Genomic DNA, 18174 nt, shown 5'->3' with positions numbered 1-18174 from the left:
TTGTTTTATTTTATCCAAAATCACCAGCCAACCACCTGGAGCTTAACTAATGATCGAACAAGGAATTGGGTTCTTCAACAGAAAATAGAAGGAGAGACAAAAGAATCAAATTACCCTGAAATGAATGGAGGAGAAACTGGTTATAACCATGAATTAGAAATGCTCAGACAAAAGCTTCAACTTGTGGCTTCAAAACTGCACCATCTAGCCCAGAAAGCCTCTAATAGGTTAGACTTTTCTGCCTTATCTTCAGAAATGGCATTCTTAGACAGGCTAGGTAGACTCTGTCCCTTATGAATAGGTAGCCAAGAGTAGAGAATTAAAATTTTAAAGATGATGCATAATTACATTAGGAAACATCATTCTTTAAAAATAGCCCATATGTCTGAAAATACCTTAACACTTAACCCAGGAAAAGAGAACACTTAGCCTAAGGAACAAGTGATAAGCAAAGCAGTGTGTCCCCTAATCTGTGGTGTTTGTGTTAGTAACATCCCTGAGGAGGTCTGTATTGACTTTGTCTTTTCTTTGAAGACTACAGTTTGAAACAGCAGATGATGAAGCTTTCATTTGGGCACAGGAAACTATTGATGAAATTACTTTACAACTACAGAAATTAACTCACCAACCAGGTGAAGAGGTAAGACTTTTAATTAAAACTCTGTAAAATATAAACAGCAAAGATTTAATAGAAATTATGAATCATGGGGCTGAAGTTGTGGCTCAGTTGTAGAGAGCTTGCCTAGCATATGTCAGACACTGGGTTTGATTCTCAGCACAGCATGTAAATGAATGAATAAAATAAAGATCCATCAACATCTTAAATATATATATATATATGAATCATTTGAAACTGGCAGTATATGCTATATAAGCATTTTGATCTTTTATTAAATTTTAAATATAACATTTGCCAAGTTACATTGGCCTCTTTTTAAGAGACCAGGCTTTTTGAAAGAGCAGTCTGAGATGTACCCTCACCACTCCATAAAACCACCTGCAGAATCCTACCAGTGTCTTCACAAGTGACTAATCTGGTAAATCTCCTCACTCCCTTTCTTTCTTGACTTTGTAGAATTTGACATTTTCAGTGTCTTCCACCTTCTTGAACCCTTCTCTTTTCTTGCCTTTTATGTCAGTATTTTTCATCTGCTTCTTTATCGGTTTCTTTCATACATTCCTCTTCTGTCATTTTTCATGTTTTTATCTATTCATGTTTATCATTCCCATAACCTGAGTGCTCACTAGACTTACCAAGTGATAATATATTTTATATTGAGCACCTACTATATGCCATGTACTATACTAAGTCCTAGGGATACAATGAACAAATTTGACAGAAATCTTACCCTCATTGAAGATTATTGTCAAGTAGACAGTAGCTCCATTATAGACCTTTGACCTGGACTCCAAGTCCATTTAATTATTAACACCTTTTCTTTAAGAAGTATACCCCAGGGCTGGGGTTGTGGCTCAGTAGAGGAGCACTTGCCTAGTGCTGTGCAAGGCCCTGTGTTCAATCCTCAGCCCCACATAAAAATAATAAAACAAAGGTATTGTGTCCAACTACAACTAAAAAATCAATATTAAAAAAAAGAAGAAATATACCCAATAGTGTCTTAGGAAATTCCCAGGCACATTCCAAATTGAACATCATCTTCCCTTTCTCCCTCATGCCCTAGACCCCCTTTCTGGTCATGGCATCACCCAGTATAAAACCCAAGTCACCATGCACTGTTTTCCTTCACCCTTGACCTGTACATCTAAGCAGTCACTAAGTTCTATGTCTTCTACCTCCTTAAATATCCATCCCATTTGCCCGGGGCTGGGGATGTGGCTCAAGGGGTAACACGCGCATGAAGCGCGGGGCACTGGGTTCAATCCTTAGCACCACATAAAAATAAAATAAAATAAAGATGTTGTGTCCACTGAAAACTAAAAAAATAAATATTAAAAACTTCTCTCCCTCCCTCCCTTCCTCCTCCCCCCTCCCCCTCCCCTCCTCCTCCTCCTCCTTCTTCTCTCTGTCTCTCGCTCTGTCTCTCTGTCTCTCTGTCTCTCTCTCTCTCTCTCTCTGGAGGAGTTTGCCTAACACTTGGATATTGTGTCTACCCTAATTTACTTTACTGTGCACATAGCTACCAAAGGAAATTTGTGGCAAGCTCCTGATGAAAACCTTTCATGGCTCACAAAGACTCTCCATTGCCCTCATTTATGTCTGTTATTCATAAGTGAAGCAGCTTTTACTCTCTAGCCTTACCAAGCAATTTACAGCTCCCTAAAAGCAATATACTCTTGCATAAACCTTTGAGCTTTTATATGTGCCTTTCCTTCTGTTTACTAGATTTTTTTCTTGCTTGCTAAATTTCTATGATTTAACCAAGCAACAGTTTGTGAAATCTGTTGCTTTCAGTGCCTCAACACATTTTCACATATATTTGTGCTTGTGTGATCTTACATCCATTTTATTTTTTCAGCCTACCTTAGTATTACCAGGTACTTCTGGGTGTTCATTGACTGAAAGACTACTCAGACAAAATACTGAACTGACAGGATATGTCAACCAACTGACTGAAGAAAAGAATAATTTGAGGAATGTGGTTGTGAAGATGGAAGAGCAGTTGAGGCGCTGTCAACAGACAGGAACTGGTGGAGATTATGTACGTCATTTTCAGAAGCAGTGCCAAGTTACAATTTCTGCTATCTAATTTTGATTGTAAAAGCATCAGGTCAGATGTGTAGGAGGATCTGTGGAAATTTTTATAGGGATGACTGTAATATTAATAGCTATTATTTTGTTGAGGGAGCTGTCTCTGTACCACACTCTGAGAAAACTGACCTAAAGTCATAATCCAGTCTATGTCTATGAATGTCCAAAGACAGATACAGTATTGACTGTCAGCAGACATGTGTAGAGAAATGTTCAAATGTGAATCCTCACTGTTGTCTTCATTATTTACCACTTACTGTGTTTATGACTCAAGTGGAAGATGCTTTGAAATTATATATTTCAGTTTGATAAACCACTCTGGGAATTTAAATGTTTCCATTTTTTTAAAACCTACAGAATAAATTGCTGGTTGGTTTCTATAATTACCCAGTATAAAAATAGGAAGAAACGGTAAGACAAGCATACAGTCAAATGGATGATAACATCTCTTCATGGCTTCCATAGGAAACCACTTCCCTTCTTTGTACTGGGTTATTTTTTTTCTTTATAATCTCTACTTCTCTAGTAAGGGCTCCACATTTGGACCCCCGTGTCCATCTCTTAAGTCTCTCAACATTTTTAGTGAAAGCTCTGCTAGATCTGATAAACCTTTTCTGTGGCTAGGCTTTCACCTTTTACTTTTAAGGGTAAAGCTAATCTACTCAGCAAAATGACCATATACTTGGAGTTAGTAAATATTTTTTAATGCCAGCTGAGATTGACTTTGAGGATGAAAACTAAGACTAGATATCCATGATAGGGATACTTTTAATATCTTTAATTCAGCTTTTTCTTCAGAGATGTATTCTTTATGTAAGTAGTTGGGCACAGTGGCACACACCTATAATGCTAGTAATTCAGAGACTGAGACAAGAGGATTACAAGTTTGAGGCCATCCTCAGCATCTTAGACCCTTCTCAAAACAAAATATAAATGGCTAGGGACATGATTAAAGTGGTAGAGTGCCTCTGGGTTCAAGCCCTGGTACCACCAACAAGGGCAGGAAATTATGTAAGTAGGCTGTTGTTTCTTCAGTCTTCTAGGTTTTTATTCTGTGGTGATGCCAACCTTGAAGCCATTATTGCTTCTGAAAAAGAAATATGGAACAGAGAAAAATCAGCTCTTCAGAAAACCTTAAAAAAAACGGAAGCTGAGGTATATAAACTGAAAGCTGAACTGAGAAAAGACACTTTACTTCAGAATCTGAACACTGATTCTGAAAATGTCTCATTAAAGGTAGGTGACATCTTCCTTCTAATGAGAGTCCTCCATTTTTGCCTTTTTTCATCTCTCTGCCCTTACCCAAACAGACTAAAGAAATGTGGGTGGCGCTCAGGTTGTCTCTGGAGGCCATTCAGTGTGTTGTGATTGCAAGGTCTCTAGCATTTCACAGAATGTTTGTGAAGAGGCATGCCTCTTCTGGGAGGACTGGTAACAGCTTAAGCTCAATTAATTGTCACGGTGTCAACACCCAGAGCTGGTTGTCCTTCCGCCCACAGTTTCTATCTCAATAGACAAATAGTACTGTTGTCTTTTCAATTCCTCACAAACATACTGCTACCGTCAGTGTAAGAACATTGTGCCCTAAGATGGGAAGCCCTTGGAGTAGCCTCTCCAATGTGTAGAGATTAATATTGTAGTAAAACTACCTTAATCACTTAATGTAAAATCCAAAATAAAGAGAAAAGTATTGGGAATACTTATTCTGATTATGGAGTAAACACAAATTTATGACTCATACAGTAACAGAATAATTGGCTTATTTAAAAAATTAAATAGATGAGTGACCACAATAATAAAATAGCTCCATGAAATTTTAATTCTCAGATGAAAAGGATAGCTCTATACATAAGAAAACACAAATGATAATAGGAGGACAAAAATATTTACGATAATATCATGAACAGGAGCTAAAACTCAAACTAATACCATAACTATAAGGTTAGTATTTACACACCATTGACTACAAAGTGGCAAAGTTATAATGGTTAAAGTTACATTAACCTTCAACATTGCTGATGAAGCTAAAAACAGTACCTGCCATCCTACAACTGCTTTTTTTTTTTAATCTAGGTAATAATCATCCCCTAGAGAACACTTTGAATTTGAACAATTTTTTTTATTGGTTGCTCACAACATTACAAAGCTCTTGACATATCATATTTCATACATTAGAATCAAGTGGGTTATGAACTCCCATTTTTACCCCAAATACAGATTGCAGAATCACATCGGTTACACATCACATTTTTACATACTGCCATATTAGTGACTGTTGTATTCTGCTACCTTTCCTAACCTCTACTATCCCCCTTCCCCTCCCCTCCCATCTTCTCTCTCTACCCCATCTACTGTAATTCATTTCCCTCCATGTTTGTTATCCCATTCCCACCATAACCTCTTATATGTAATTTTGTATAACAATGAGGGGCTCTCTCCATTTCCATGTGATTTCCCTTTTTTTCTCCCTTTCCCTCCCACCTCATGACTCTGTTTAATGTTAATCTTTTCTTCCTGCTCTTCCTCCCTGTTCTGTTCTTAGTTGCTCTCATTATATCAAAGAAGACATTTGGTATTTGTTTTTTAGGGATTGGCTAGCTTCACTAAGCATACTCTGCTCTAGTGCCATCCATTTCCCTGCAAATTCCGTGATTTTGTCATTTTTTAGTGCTGCGTAATACTCCATGGTGTATAAATGCCACATTTTTTTTATCCATTCATCTATTGAAGGGCATCTGGGTTGATTCCACAGTCTAGCAATTGTGAATTGTGCTGCTATGAACATCGATGTGGCAGTATCCCTGTAGTGTGCTCTTTTAAGGTCTTCAGCAAATAGTCCGAGAAGGGCAATAGCTGGGTCAAATGGTGGTTCCATTCCCAGCTTTCCCAGGAATCTCCATACTGCTTTCCAAATTGGCCGCAACCGTTTGCAGTCCCACCAGCAGTGTACAAGAGTACCCTTTTCCCCACATCCTCGCCAGCACTCATTGTTGTTTGACTTCATCATGGCTGCCAATCTTACTGGGGTGAGGTGGTATCTTAGGGTGGTTTTGATTTGCATTTCCTTGACTGCTAGAGATGGTGAGCATTTTTTCATGTACTTGTTGATTGATTGTATGTCCTCCTCTGTGAAGTGTTTGTTCATGTCCTTGGCCCATTTGTTGATTGGGTTATTTGTTTTCTTATTGTCTAATTTTTTGAGTTCTTTGTATACTCTGGATATTAGGGCTCTATCTGAAGTGTGAGGAGTAAAAATTTGTTCCCAGGATGTAGGCTCCCTATTTACCTCTCTTATTGTTTCTCTTGCTGAGAAAAAACTTTTCAGTTTAAGAAAGTCCCATTTGTTGATTCTTGTTGTTAACTCTTGTGCTATGGGTGTCCTATTAAGGAATTTTGAGCCCGACCCCACAATCTGTAGATCGGAGCCTACTTTTTCTTCTATCAGACGGAGAGTCTCTGATTTGATATCTAGCTCCTTGATCCACTTTGAGTTGACTTTTGTGCATGGCGAGAGGAGGGGATTCAGTTTCATTTTGTTGCATATGGATTTCCAGTTTTCCCAACACCATTTGTTGAAGATGCTATCCTTTCTCCATTGCATGTTTTTAGCTCCTTTATCAAATATAAGATAGTTGTAGCTTTGTGGATTAGTCTCTGTGTCCTCTATTCTGTACCATTGGTCCACCCGCCTGTTCTGGTACCAGTACCATGCTGTTTTTATTACTATTGCTCTGTAATATAGTTTGAAATCTGGTATCGCTATACCACCTGATTCACACTTCCTGCTTAGAATTCTTTTTGCTATTCTGGGTCTTTTATTTTTCCATATGAATTTCACGATTGCTTTATCTATTTCTACAAGAAATGCCATTGGGATTTTGATTGGCATTGCATTAAACCTATAGAGAACTTTTGGTAATATCGCCATTTTGATGATGTTCTGCCTATCCATGAACAAGGTATATTTTTCCATCTTCTAAGATCCTCTTCTATTTCTCTCTTTAGGGTTCTGTAGTTTTCATTGTATAGGTCTTTCACCTCTTTTGTTAGGTTGATTCCCAAGTATTTTATTTTTTTGAGGATATTGTGAATGGAGTGTTTTTCCTCATTTTCGTTTCAGAAGTTTTGTCGCTGATATACAGAAATGCCTTTGATTTATGTGTGTTGATTTTATATCCTGCCACTTTGCTGAATTCATTTATTAGTTCTAGTAGTTTTTTTGTAGACCCTTTTGGGTCTTCTAGGTATAGAATCATGTCATCCGCAAATAGTGATAATTTAAGTTCTTCTTTTCCTATTTTTATGCCTTTAATTTCTTTCGTCTGTCTAATTGCTGTGGCCAGTGTTTCGAGAACTATATTGAATAGAAGTGGTGATAGGGGGCATCTCTGTCTTGTTCCAGATTTTAGAGGGAATGCCTTCAATTTTTCTCCATTCAGAATGATGCTAGCCTGAGGCTTAGCATAGATAGCTTTTACAATGTTGAGGTAAGTTCTTGTTATCATCCCTAGTTTTTCTAATGTTTTGAGCATAAAGGGATGCTGTACTTTGTCAAATGCTTTCTCTGCATCTATCGAGATGATCCTATGGTTCTTATCTTTAAGTCTATTGATGTGGTGAAAAACATTTATTGATTTCCATATATTGAACCATCCTTGCATCCCAGGGATGAATCCTACTTGATCATGGTGCACAATTTTTTTGATGTGCCTTTGTATCCGATTCGCCAGAATTTTATTGAGGATTTTTGCATCTAGGTTCATCAGAGATATTGGTCTGTAGTTTTCTTTCTTTGAGGTGTCTTTGGTTTCGGAATCAGGGTGATGTTGGCCTCATAGAATGAATTTGGCAGAGCTCCCTCTTTTTCTATTTCCTGAAATAACTTGAAAAGTATTGGTATTAATTCTTCTTTAAAGGTTTTGTAAAACTCTGCTGTATACCCATCTGGTCCTGGGCTTTTCTTGGTTGGAAGTCTTTTGATTGCTTCTTCTATTTCATCTATTGATATTGGTCTGTTTAAGTTGTGAGTATCCTCCTGACTCAGTCTGGGCAAATCATATGACTTAAGGAATTTATCGATGTCTTCACTATCTTCTATTTTATTGGAAGATAGGTTTTCAAAATAATTTCTAATTGTCTTCTGTATTTCTGAAGCGTCTGTTGTAATATTGCCTTTTTCATCCCTTATGTTAGTAATTTGAGTTCTCTCTCTTCTTCTCTTCGTTAGCATGGCTAGGGGTCTGTCGATCTTATTTATTTTTTCGAAGAACCAACTTTTTGTTTTGTTAATTTTTTCAGTAGTTTCTTTTGTTTCAATTTCATTGATTTCTGCTCTGATTTTAATTAATTCTTGCCTTCTGCTACATTTGCTGTTGTTTTGCTCTTCCTTTTCTAGGGCTTTGAGATGAAGTGTGAGCTCATTTATTTGTTGGTTTTTCCTTTTTTTGAGGAATGACCTCCAGGCGATGAATTTCCCTCTTAAAACTGCTTTCATTATGTCCCATAGATTCCGATATGTTGTGTCTGTATTTTCATTTATCTCTAAGAATTTTTTGATTTCCTCCTTTATGTCTTCTGTAACCCATTGATCATTCAGTAACGTATTGTTCATTGTCCATGTGATGTAGGATTTTTCCTTCCTTCTTTTATCATTGATTTCCAGTTTCATTCCATTATGATCTGATAAAGTGCATGGTATTATCTCTACCCCTTTATATTTACTGAGGGTTGCCCTATGGCATAATATATGATCTATTTTTGAGAAGGTTCCATGTGCTGCTGAGAAAAAAGTATATCCACTTGATGATGGTTGATATATTCTATATATGTCAGTTAAGTCTAGGTTATTGATTGTGATATTGAGGTCAATAGTTTCTTTATTCAACTTTTGTTTGGAGGATCTGTCCAATAGTGAGAGAGGTGTGTAGAAGTCACCCATAATTATTGTGTTGTGGTCTATATGATTCTTGAACTTGAGGAGAGTTTGTTTTATGAACGTCGCAGCGCCATTATTTGGTGCATAGATATTGATAATTGTTATGTCTTCTTGGTGAATGGTTCCTTTTAACAGTATATAATGTCCTTCCTTATCCCTTTTGATTAACTTAGTCTTGAAGTTGATTTTATTCGATATGAGAATGGCCACCCCTGCTTGCTTACGAGGACCGTGTGCATGGTATATTTTTTCCCAACCTTTTACCTTGAGCCTGTGTATGTCTTTTCCAATCAGATTGTCTCCTGGAGGCAGCATATTGTTGGATTTGTTTTTTTAATCCATGTTACTAGCCTATGTCGCTTTATTGGAGAGTTTAAGCCATTAACGTTTAGAGTTACTATTGATATATGGTTTGTACTTCCATCCATGTTTGATTATTTATCCTTTTTTTAAAAAAAATTTAGTTTGTTTCTCCATGATTATCTTTCCCCCCGTCCTCTGTCTTTACCGAGGCACTTCCCGCTGATGGTTTTGGTTATTGTTTTTCATTTCTTCCTTGTGTAGAGTTTTGCTCAAGACGCTTTGCAATGCTGGTTTTCTGGCTACAAATTCTTTTAGCTTTTGTTTATCATGAAAGATTTTTATTTTGTTGTAATATCTGAAGCTTAATTTTCCTGGATACAGAATTCTTGGTTGGCATCCATTGTCTTTCAGTGTTTGAAATACGTTGTTCCAGGATCTTCTCGCTTTCAGCGTCTGTGATGAAAAATCCGTTGTTAACCTTATTGGTTTACCCCTAAATGTAATCTGCCTCTTTTCTCTTGTAGCTTTTAATATTTTCTCTTTGTTCTGTATATTGGATATCTTCATAACAATGTGTCTTGGCGTTGGTCTACTGTGATTTTGTGTGCTCGGTGTCCTGTATGCATCTACAATTTGTATATCTGTTTCCTTTTTTATTTCTGGAAAGTTTTCTGTAATTATTTCATTCAGCAAGTTACTCATTCCCTTGGCATGAATCTCTGTGACTTCCTCTATCCCAATGACTCGTAAGTTTGGGTTTTTTAAGTTATCCCAAATCTCTTGGATGTTTTTCTCGTGATTTTTTACCAGCCTATCTGAGTTGGCTAGACTCTTTTCAAGATGATATATTTTGTCTTCATTATCTGACGTTCTGGCTTCTACTTGCTCCACTCTGTTAGTGATACTCTCGATTGAGTTTTTAATTTGGTTTATCATTTCCTTCATTTCTAGAATTATTGTTTGATTTTTTTTTATAATCTCTATCTCCTGATAAAGATGTTTAACTTCTTCTTTTATCTGTTTATGTAATTCATTTTCAATGTGATCTTTAAGGTTCCTTTCCGTCTGTCTAAGGTGTTCCTTGAGTTCTTTATATGGCCATTTTTATGATGACTCCAGGTCCTCCTGAATATTTAGGCTGTCCTTCATTGTTTGTACTCCTTTTCTTCCTTGCTTTTTTATGCTCATGATACTTCTTGTTCTGTTTGACTGCTGAGTTACTGTTTACTCTTATAAATTTATTTGATGCTTGGGAGCAGAGGTATTAGAAGGGAAGGGAAGAAGTCACTAAAGAGAGTGAGTGTAGGCAGGTAGAATTCAAGAAAGGGGGAATAAGAAAATTGAAAAGAAATGAAAAGACAAAAGAAAAAAGTGAAAAGAAAGAAAGAAAAAATGAAAAAATAAAAATTTAAAACCAAAAAAAAAATTATAATGATAATAAACAAATGGAAATTAAAGTTTAAAAAATAATAGTAATAATAATAAAATAAAAAGAATTTAAAAAATTGAAACCATTAATAAGAAAGTTGAAGAGCAACAACAACATCAACAACAAAAAGTGAAAATAAAATTTAAAAAAAATACCAATAATAATCATTAAAAAATAATAATAATAATAATAATATTAAATGCAGTCATAGAGCTCAATTAACTTCTCTTCCAGTAGGTGGGAACTGGGCCAGGCTTCTCTTCTTGATGGGTGGGAACCAATCACTGTTCCTCAGCTCTTCTTCCCAGACTGTGCGGGTCTCCAATCCTGAGTGCCTAGGGCCTTCTCTTGTGGTTCCTCAAGCCAGGCCCCGCTCACCTGTGAAGCTCGCCACAATACTGGCTACACGCCGGGTCTGCTGCTCCTGGGAGCCCTGTTTCCATGGATGCCTGGGCACACCCTTTCTGTTTGCCTCCCTCAGACCCTAAGTTTGTAGGGCTTGGGGCTGAGGACCCCCAGCGAATTTGTTTGCCCTCAGGTAGCAACTCCCCTGGTAGCTGGTGCAAGGGACCTCTGTTGTCAGCAGAGGGATACCCTGGGTCTGACTATCCTGCTCAGTTGGCTTTTACCTCTGTGAGTTCAGGTGGGCCGACTAGTTATTTCAGCGGGATCATTAGTGCTGAGTCACTAGAAGCATGCGAACCAGAACTAGACTGCAGCCCAATCCGGGCTCGGTGTGTTCTGAGAGGGGCAGACTGTTCGCCCGGGATCCCCTTCAGCTCAACAGTGCATAGTGGTCCTGAGCGAACAGTATTTTGACATTTTACTTCTCCCTATGCTCACGCAGCTGAAGGGGTTAGAGACTTGATCTCTCCGCGTCCGCCGCCATGTTGGATCACTTAGATTTTAAATTGTCACTCATCTTATCAGCTGTTTCATTTAACTCGGCAGCTCACTCGCACGGTGAAGAGTCTGCTCTATGGTGCTCCGCGGGAGGTGGCGGCGACGGCGCGGTGGCGGCTCAGCTGTGGCCTTCGGGACACCCGGGGAGGGGGTGCGGGCTGGGGGAGGGGAGGCAGCACCTCGGGGATACGTGGGCCGGTACCGGACACGCAGGAGTGCGGGCGGGGTGGGGGAAAGAAATTGAGATCTAGATTTAGGGACTGAGCGTGGGAGGAGAGACAGCTGGGGAGAAGCAAAGCGGAAAGGCGGAGAGGAGAAGGAGAAGGGGCCGAGGGAGCCGGGCAGCTCGGGCTGCAGCCTTACTGCTCGCGCTGAAGTCATGGTGGACTCACTCCACCTTGGCTGGAGTCGTGGCGGATTCACTCCACCTAGGCCCCTTTCTTGACACGGTGCTGGGTCTTTATTGACAGATCTCCTTTAATGATCTTTACCTCATCTTTTCAGATGCGGCGGCGCGGAGCACGGAGCGGCTTACTCACTTCCCGCCGCCATCTTCCCCTCTCAACATCTGAATGACTTCTTAATAATGACTTTATGTTCTTCCCTTCTTTAAATGTAGAGGACTTATGGTAAATACTTGAGGGCAGAAAGTTTTCGAAAAGCTCTCATTCATCAGAAGAAATACCTGCTGCAATTATTGGGTGAATTCCAAGAATGTGAGGATGCCACCATAACGCTGCTTGCCCGGATGGGGGGTCAGCCAGCCTTCACCAATCTGGAGTTCATCAGCCGCCCAAAGGGCTTATCCAGATTTCGTTCAGCTGTCAGAGTGTCCATTGCAATTTCACGGTAAAGTTTTTGAAAGAAAATTGATTTTATTCAGAGACCCTCTAAAAGGATATTTGTCCTGTAATTCTAGCTACTCAGAAGGCTAAGGCAGGAGCATTGCAAGTTTGAGGCCAGTCTCAGCAACCTATTGAGACACTATGTCAAAATAAAAAGCAAAAGAGGTTGGGGATATGGCTCAGTGGTAGAGCAGTTCTGGATTTAATCTCCAGTACCATAGGGAGGAAAAAAAAAGTTTGTATAGTATTTCTTTGCCATCCCTAAAATATAAATTTCTCTCTGGGTTTTCATCCTTTTAGCAAGGATTCTTTATTCTGTACTGTGTAAATATACCCTTTGGAAAGGGCCTGCTTAGCTACATGCAGCTGGTGACTCAAGCTGGCATATCCAGTCCAATTGTCATTTTTTAATTTGAATAGACCCATGAACTAGCTTATACATACATAGACATAAGAGAGATCATAAAAAGGAAAAGTTTTTTTTGAAAAATCACACCTCAGGCCAACATACATCTGTCTTCCTTTCCTACTAAAATAATCTGTTTTTTACCCAACTCTGGAAAGCCCTGTTCTACCTCTGCATTCAAGTCCAAGGTTGGCCTTCAGGGATTCTGCTAGTGCTTTTGTCACTCTTTTCCTAGTAGTTACAAGCTAGGAACTTTGGCATTCATTCCATATGTGGTTGAAACTACCTTGTAGTCATGAACCACTACTGTCCTCTTAACTAGTAGATAAGATAATCAGGGGCTGGGGCTGAGGCTCAGTGGTAGGGCGCTTGGCTAGCATGTGTGAGGCACTGGGTTTGATCCCCAGCACCACATAAAAATAAAGGTTTGTGTCCATCTACAACTAAAAAAATAAAATAAATTTTAAAAAGATCACTCAGACACTTAGGCTTCTCCATGTGTACCCTCCTTTTTATTTCTCTGAAACTCAGCAGAGTCCCAAAGGAATTTTGTTTCTTAAAGTAGTTCTTGCCAGGTCACATTTGATGCTTCTTCAAAGGATTTTGCTCTTTTTTTTTTTCTTCTGAAAAATATGAGTTTTGCTTTTGTTTCTGTGTTTTTAAACTGGAAACTTGAGTTTCCTTAGTTCCAAATGTCAGTTCACAAATGAAAAAAATGGGACAAGGAGGGGTTATAAACCCAGTAGGGACAATTAGCCTGGTCTCTCTATTGCACCCATGCTGGCTCTCTAAAAACAGCTCAAGTCTGGCCTGTTTGTCTTCCACTGTGCCTGCCTCTTCTTCTTATTGTAGTCTCACACTCCAGTTTCTCCTTTCCCACTTCTCATTCCCAACGTCACCTTGTGTCTGGCAAACAAAGGGTAAGCACTGGCAGATACATTGATGAAAAAGATGTAATACCTGCCTAAAATCCAAAGACAGCTCACTTTCTGTTGGGGAAGGGCCATATACACAGAACTTAGGAGACACTCATGTGAAGTCTCAGGAGTTAGACAAGTCATTTTGATTAGAGGAATTTGGGGAGACTTATATTTTGACTCTTAAAATTGAGTCTTGAAACAGACTGGTTCCACAGTGTGCTCTCACCTTCAGAATTATGATCCTGAGAGAGCCCTGGCACTCCAGAAAGCTCTCTAAGCCAAGATGGGCCATGCAGCAAACCTAATGCAGCTATATGATGACATTAATACCCCATTCATTTAAAGCCAGCATTGTTTTTTGTTCCTGGTCACATGGCCTCACCCATCCTCCAGCTTTCCCAGCTCCCTCTTATGGGTCCTTTTATTCTTTTTTCCTCTCATCTACCTTTCATCCACTGTTCTGTTTCCTGCAGCTACTTTCTTTCTGTGTATTTTTTGCCCTCCATCTCTTCCTGTCTCATTAATCCGTAAAGCTAGAACCTGATTCTGGCAACACCAAAGACCTCTGCTTCCCCTTGAAAATGAGGTGAGGGGAGCTTACAACTGTGTGCTTCTGTTCCAGTTAATTTTGCCATCCACCCAAGCGCATGTACATAGTTTTGGATTAGGAAATTGTGATTATGTTGAAATCTGATCTTGTGTTCATATTTAAATGATTTTTGTAGACGGTATATTTTATGATCTTTATAGATATGCTGTGATTTCTTATCTTGGAATCTTTTTTTTAGAATGAAAATTTTGGTTCAACGGTGGCAGCAAGTCACAGGTTCTGGTTCCACCAATGTTAACAGGGATGGCTTTGAACTGAATCCAGGTAAAGTCAAAATAGCATTTTTCTACATTTACAGCCCTCTAAAATTATTGAAAATGTAATATCTTCCAAATAGCAAATTCTGGAGCCAGTGTTTTCCAAAGATAAAGGACCTTATTACTAACAAGGCTAGGGACTTCATTGTTTTAAAGAGAATAAGAATTGCTGGTTTTTGTGGGCACTGGTCTACACTAAGCCCTGCTTTTTTCATATATTCTGCCAATTTGATGTAATCACAATTACTATTATTCTCACTTTACAGATGGAAAAATTGAGCACTGGAAAACACATGGTATTTGTCCCAGATTACCCAGTAGTGCTGCCCAGTAGGGGCACTTAAGGCTCTGGGTTCAAGAGAGAATAGCTATTAGTCATGTAAAACGGTTATGGTTTGAAGTTTTCATGATCTAATAACACTCGAATCATTTGAGTTTACTACTACATTGTATAAAAATAAGAACAGTTAAAATTCCTTCTCTCTACACCTAGAATGAAGTAGAAAGAACATTAGGGCTTGAACATTTGGGATATAAGGATGAGGTCAAAAGCGGGAGAGCACAGAGTACAGAGAAAAGGGAAATTTCCATGAAAGTATTTTGAAATATAAATGCTTGCACTGAGAAATTTTTATCTGTGTCATACCAAAAATTAGCAAATCTTGATTGCATTTTTTTTCCTATAAAAGGAGAGTGGAGTCATAAAGGATCTGGTTACATTAGTCTAATTTTTCTTATCCACATTATCTTTTCCCCCAAATGATAACACATTCAGAAACCCTAAGATTGAGGTCTTTTAGAAATAAAATACTCCAATTCAGTAGTTTTTCTTTGAAGCATAGTTCAGATATCAGAAATACTCAATTTCAATAACAATATTGAAAGCTTAAGTTTTATCTGTACTGTTCTCTTCTTTAGCAAGAATAATTGAAAATTATTATTATAAGTAAGACAGCATGGTATAATACACTATATACACAAGGTATAATACTGTTTTGTAGAAATGTTCAAGGGCTTGGTTTTTAGTTTTTGGTGTGTTTTGCTTTGTTTCTTAACATCTTGCATTACATTAAGGTGCTGAAAAGACTGACCCATTTTATCATTCTTCTGATGAACTAGAGCTAGATGGAGAACCAAGACATACAACATACCGCTCAAGATCAGATCTGGATTCTCCTAGGTGCCTTTTACCGTTTCAAAATAGGTAAGAATTAAATGTATTAATATTTAACAGAGAAAGATGGACACTGATAGGACTTTGGCAGATGGACATCTTTAGTTGTAATTTGTTTAACCTATGGCCCAGAATCAAAGCTAGGTTTTAAATTTGTAAATGGTTTCTAAGGTTAACGGAAACAGAGCTGATCAAATGTTGCTTACTATATGCCATAGTTAGACATTGGAAAAAGTGTTGATTAAAATTGATAAGTCCCTGGCCGTTAGAGAAAATGTTAGTCTGCATGACAGATGCATTTTTACATATCCAACATTTACTGACAAACTGACAGGGTTTATACTTGGCATTTTCATGAAGCCCTAGCTTCTTTGAATTTATTGAAGACCAATTTCTTTCCCATCCCAAACTTAGAAGCATTGGGGATATAGATCATATAATATGTACGTGGCCTGCCTTTCGGGGGTGGGGGAGGAGGCAGGTGTGTAATGTGATTGCATTGTTTCCGGGTAATTTGGTATATGTACATTGCTTTTAATCCTTAGGTCTCCAGGCACCCTAGCTGATTTAAATCCTGGTTCCACAGCGTGCTCTCACCTTCAGAATTATGATCCTGATAGAGCCCTGGCAGATTATATCACTCGGCTAGAGGCACTACAAAGAAGACTTGGAACTGTACAGACAGGTGCTTAAGTTTAACCACTTATTGGTAGTGCCATAGTGCTAGACCCACAGCTCTCCTCATTTTGAAACTCCTTAACCCTCATTGTTTAGAATAAAATCTACTTCACTTACCAAGTTAGGTAAAGCTTAAACTGTGTAACCAGCAGCGCAACTAACTTTAGAGTATTCAAGACATGATTTATCACCTCAAATCCTGCCCACCCCAAAATAATTCCCTTACTACCTCTTCATTCAGTAGATTGCTCATAGAAAATACATGATTGAAGACTAATGTGGGAAGGTGCTCTGAGGTAATGCATGGTAGAAAGTGGTGAGGCATACAGATACTGGTGAGGAAGAGGATTGATCACTTAGTACAACCATTATCCCTACTACTGCCTGGTGCTTTTAAGAGTGATCCAAAAAAAAAATCCTAACAATGATCTTTTACTTTTCTTTCCTCAAAAACATACCTGAAGTGTCATACTTGATAACAGAAGTGGATTTTCTATTCATTATGAGAAAACTTCTTTACCCTGTCTTCCTTTAGTTCACTTCTGATCCAGAGATTTTGAATCATTTTAGTTTGAATTGTATTCAGTCTACTTTTACAGGTTTTTTTTTTAACTTTTATTAATGATTCTCTTTTCCTACTAGTCCCACAAACTGTGGACTAATATCAGATTGAGTTAGTAGTTATCTCTTCATTCATTAATTCAAAAAATTCATGTGTTTAACACAAGTAACTTGTAGTACTAGGAAACTCTCATTATTATAGTTGAAGTCAGTTTGTTGGTTAAAGGTTTGTTTTGTTTTAAGCGTCCAAATTTCACAAGACCCAGAATCTGAAGACCAAAATATTTTTTAGGATATACTAAAAATATATAGAACTTCAACCTTTAGAACACTTTATATTAGCATGAGTCTTGATTCCTTGCTTTAGAACCACTCTTGATGACTTATAAGTATAGTCAAAATCTCTTTAAAAATCAGTTGAACTATAAATAAGACGTTTAAGGAACAAAGGGCATTTTTTCTGATGGAGAGTTAAGAGTAATCTTTTTGTTATCTATATCAGCTAATTTATATAGAACAATCTAATTTAAAATCATGCAAAATGTCTTGTTTTTCTCTTACAGGTTCAACTACTACATTTCATAGTGGTATGGGAAGATAATACTTTAAAAACATCAAAAGTTGAAGTGATTTTAAACAAATTCTCTTTTGTAAATCGAAGATTCTTTTGTGCTTTTATATTGTGAATATTTAATGGGACCAAAACAAACACAGCTTATGATTGTATCAGATCTCTTGCACATGAAAACAAACTGGAATTTGTACATACAAGCATTGTGTATGTATTCATGCACAATAATCACTAAATTACATGTATATTTGCAGAATGTTAATTTAAATGATTAAATTATAAACCTTGTGTATTTATCAAATGGGTGAAAAGATTAAACTTTTGCCGATATGATACTGCTGAATGTGTAGCTTTCGGTGTCCTGCACTTTTCATTTAAGGCTACTGAAATTACATGTTTCTGCCTAATATATTTGCTACTGGTGATGAAGACAGAAGATATCACTTGTAGACACCTATTTTTGTATAATGGTAGAAGTTTTGAATTTTATGGGGTATTTTGTCAAAGCACTGAAAATAAAAATGACTTCACCATTTTCACCACACTGTATTTGAAACTTCTTCATTTTTAACTGAGCCATATAGTTCCTGGTGCATATCCTCATAAATTACTTATCTTAAATACGCAAGACCTTAGGATTCAAACAGAAAGTTGTCCTCATATAATTGTATATTAGGGTTTTCTATGAAGGTTTTCCCTCTGCCTTTCCATCAACTTATATCTAAGAATAATATTTCTTAAAAGCCATATTTATTCAATTACATTTGGTGTTACATGTATCTAACAGTATGTCTTTACAATCTGTGGCCCACTATGACACAAAAATCATTTAGCTCAAATAATCTAAATTTATTAATTAGATTTCAGCAGAA

The 18174-nt window shown here is 37.7% G+C and overlaps 1 protein-coding gene across 1 annotated transcript in view; it reads left to right on the top strand.

Annotated features, from left to right (window-relative positions):
- Positions 1-17840, top strand: part of LOC308658112 (A-kinase anchor protein 9-like) — a 113041-nt gene extending 95201 nt beyond the window's left edge. The window contains exons 38-46 of the mRNA XM_081310675.1: positions 28-227; positions 535-640; positions 2478-2660; positions 3746-3946; positions 11900-12129; positions 14240-14325; positions 15393-15522; positions 16038-16177; positions 17295-17840. Of these exons, the coding sequence (XP_081166801.1) occupies positions 28-227; positions 535-640; positions 2478-2660; positions 3746-3946; positions 11900-12129; positions 14240-14325; positions 15393-15522; positions 16038-16177; positions 17295-17332 (1314 nt within the window). The 3' untranslated portion in view covers positions 17333-17840. The remainder of the gene's footprint in view (positions 1-27; positions 228-534; positions 641-2477; positions 2661-3745; positions 3947-11899; positions 12130-14239; positions 14326-15392; positions 15523-16037; positions 16178-17294) is intronic.
- The last annotated feature ends 334 nt before the right edge of the window (positions 17841-18174 follow it).

This window comes from Spermophilus citellus (assembly GCF_964194105.1).
Source record: "Spermophilus citellus genome assembly, chromosome: 10".
NCBI lineage: Eukaryota > Metazoa > Chordata > Mammalia > Rodentia > Sciuridae > Spermophilus > Spermophilus citellus.
The sequence above is the reverse complement of the archived record's forward strand: the minus strand, read 5'-3'. Positions and strand labels throughout refer to the sequence as shown.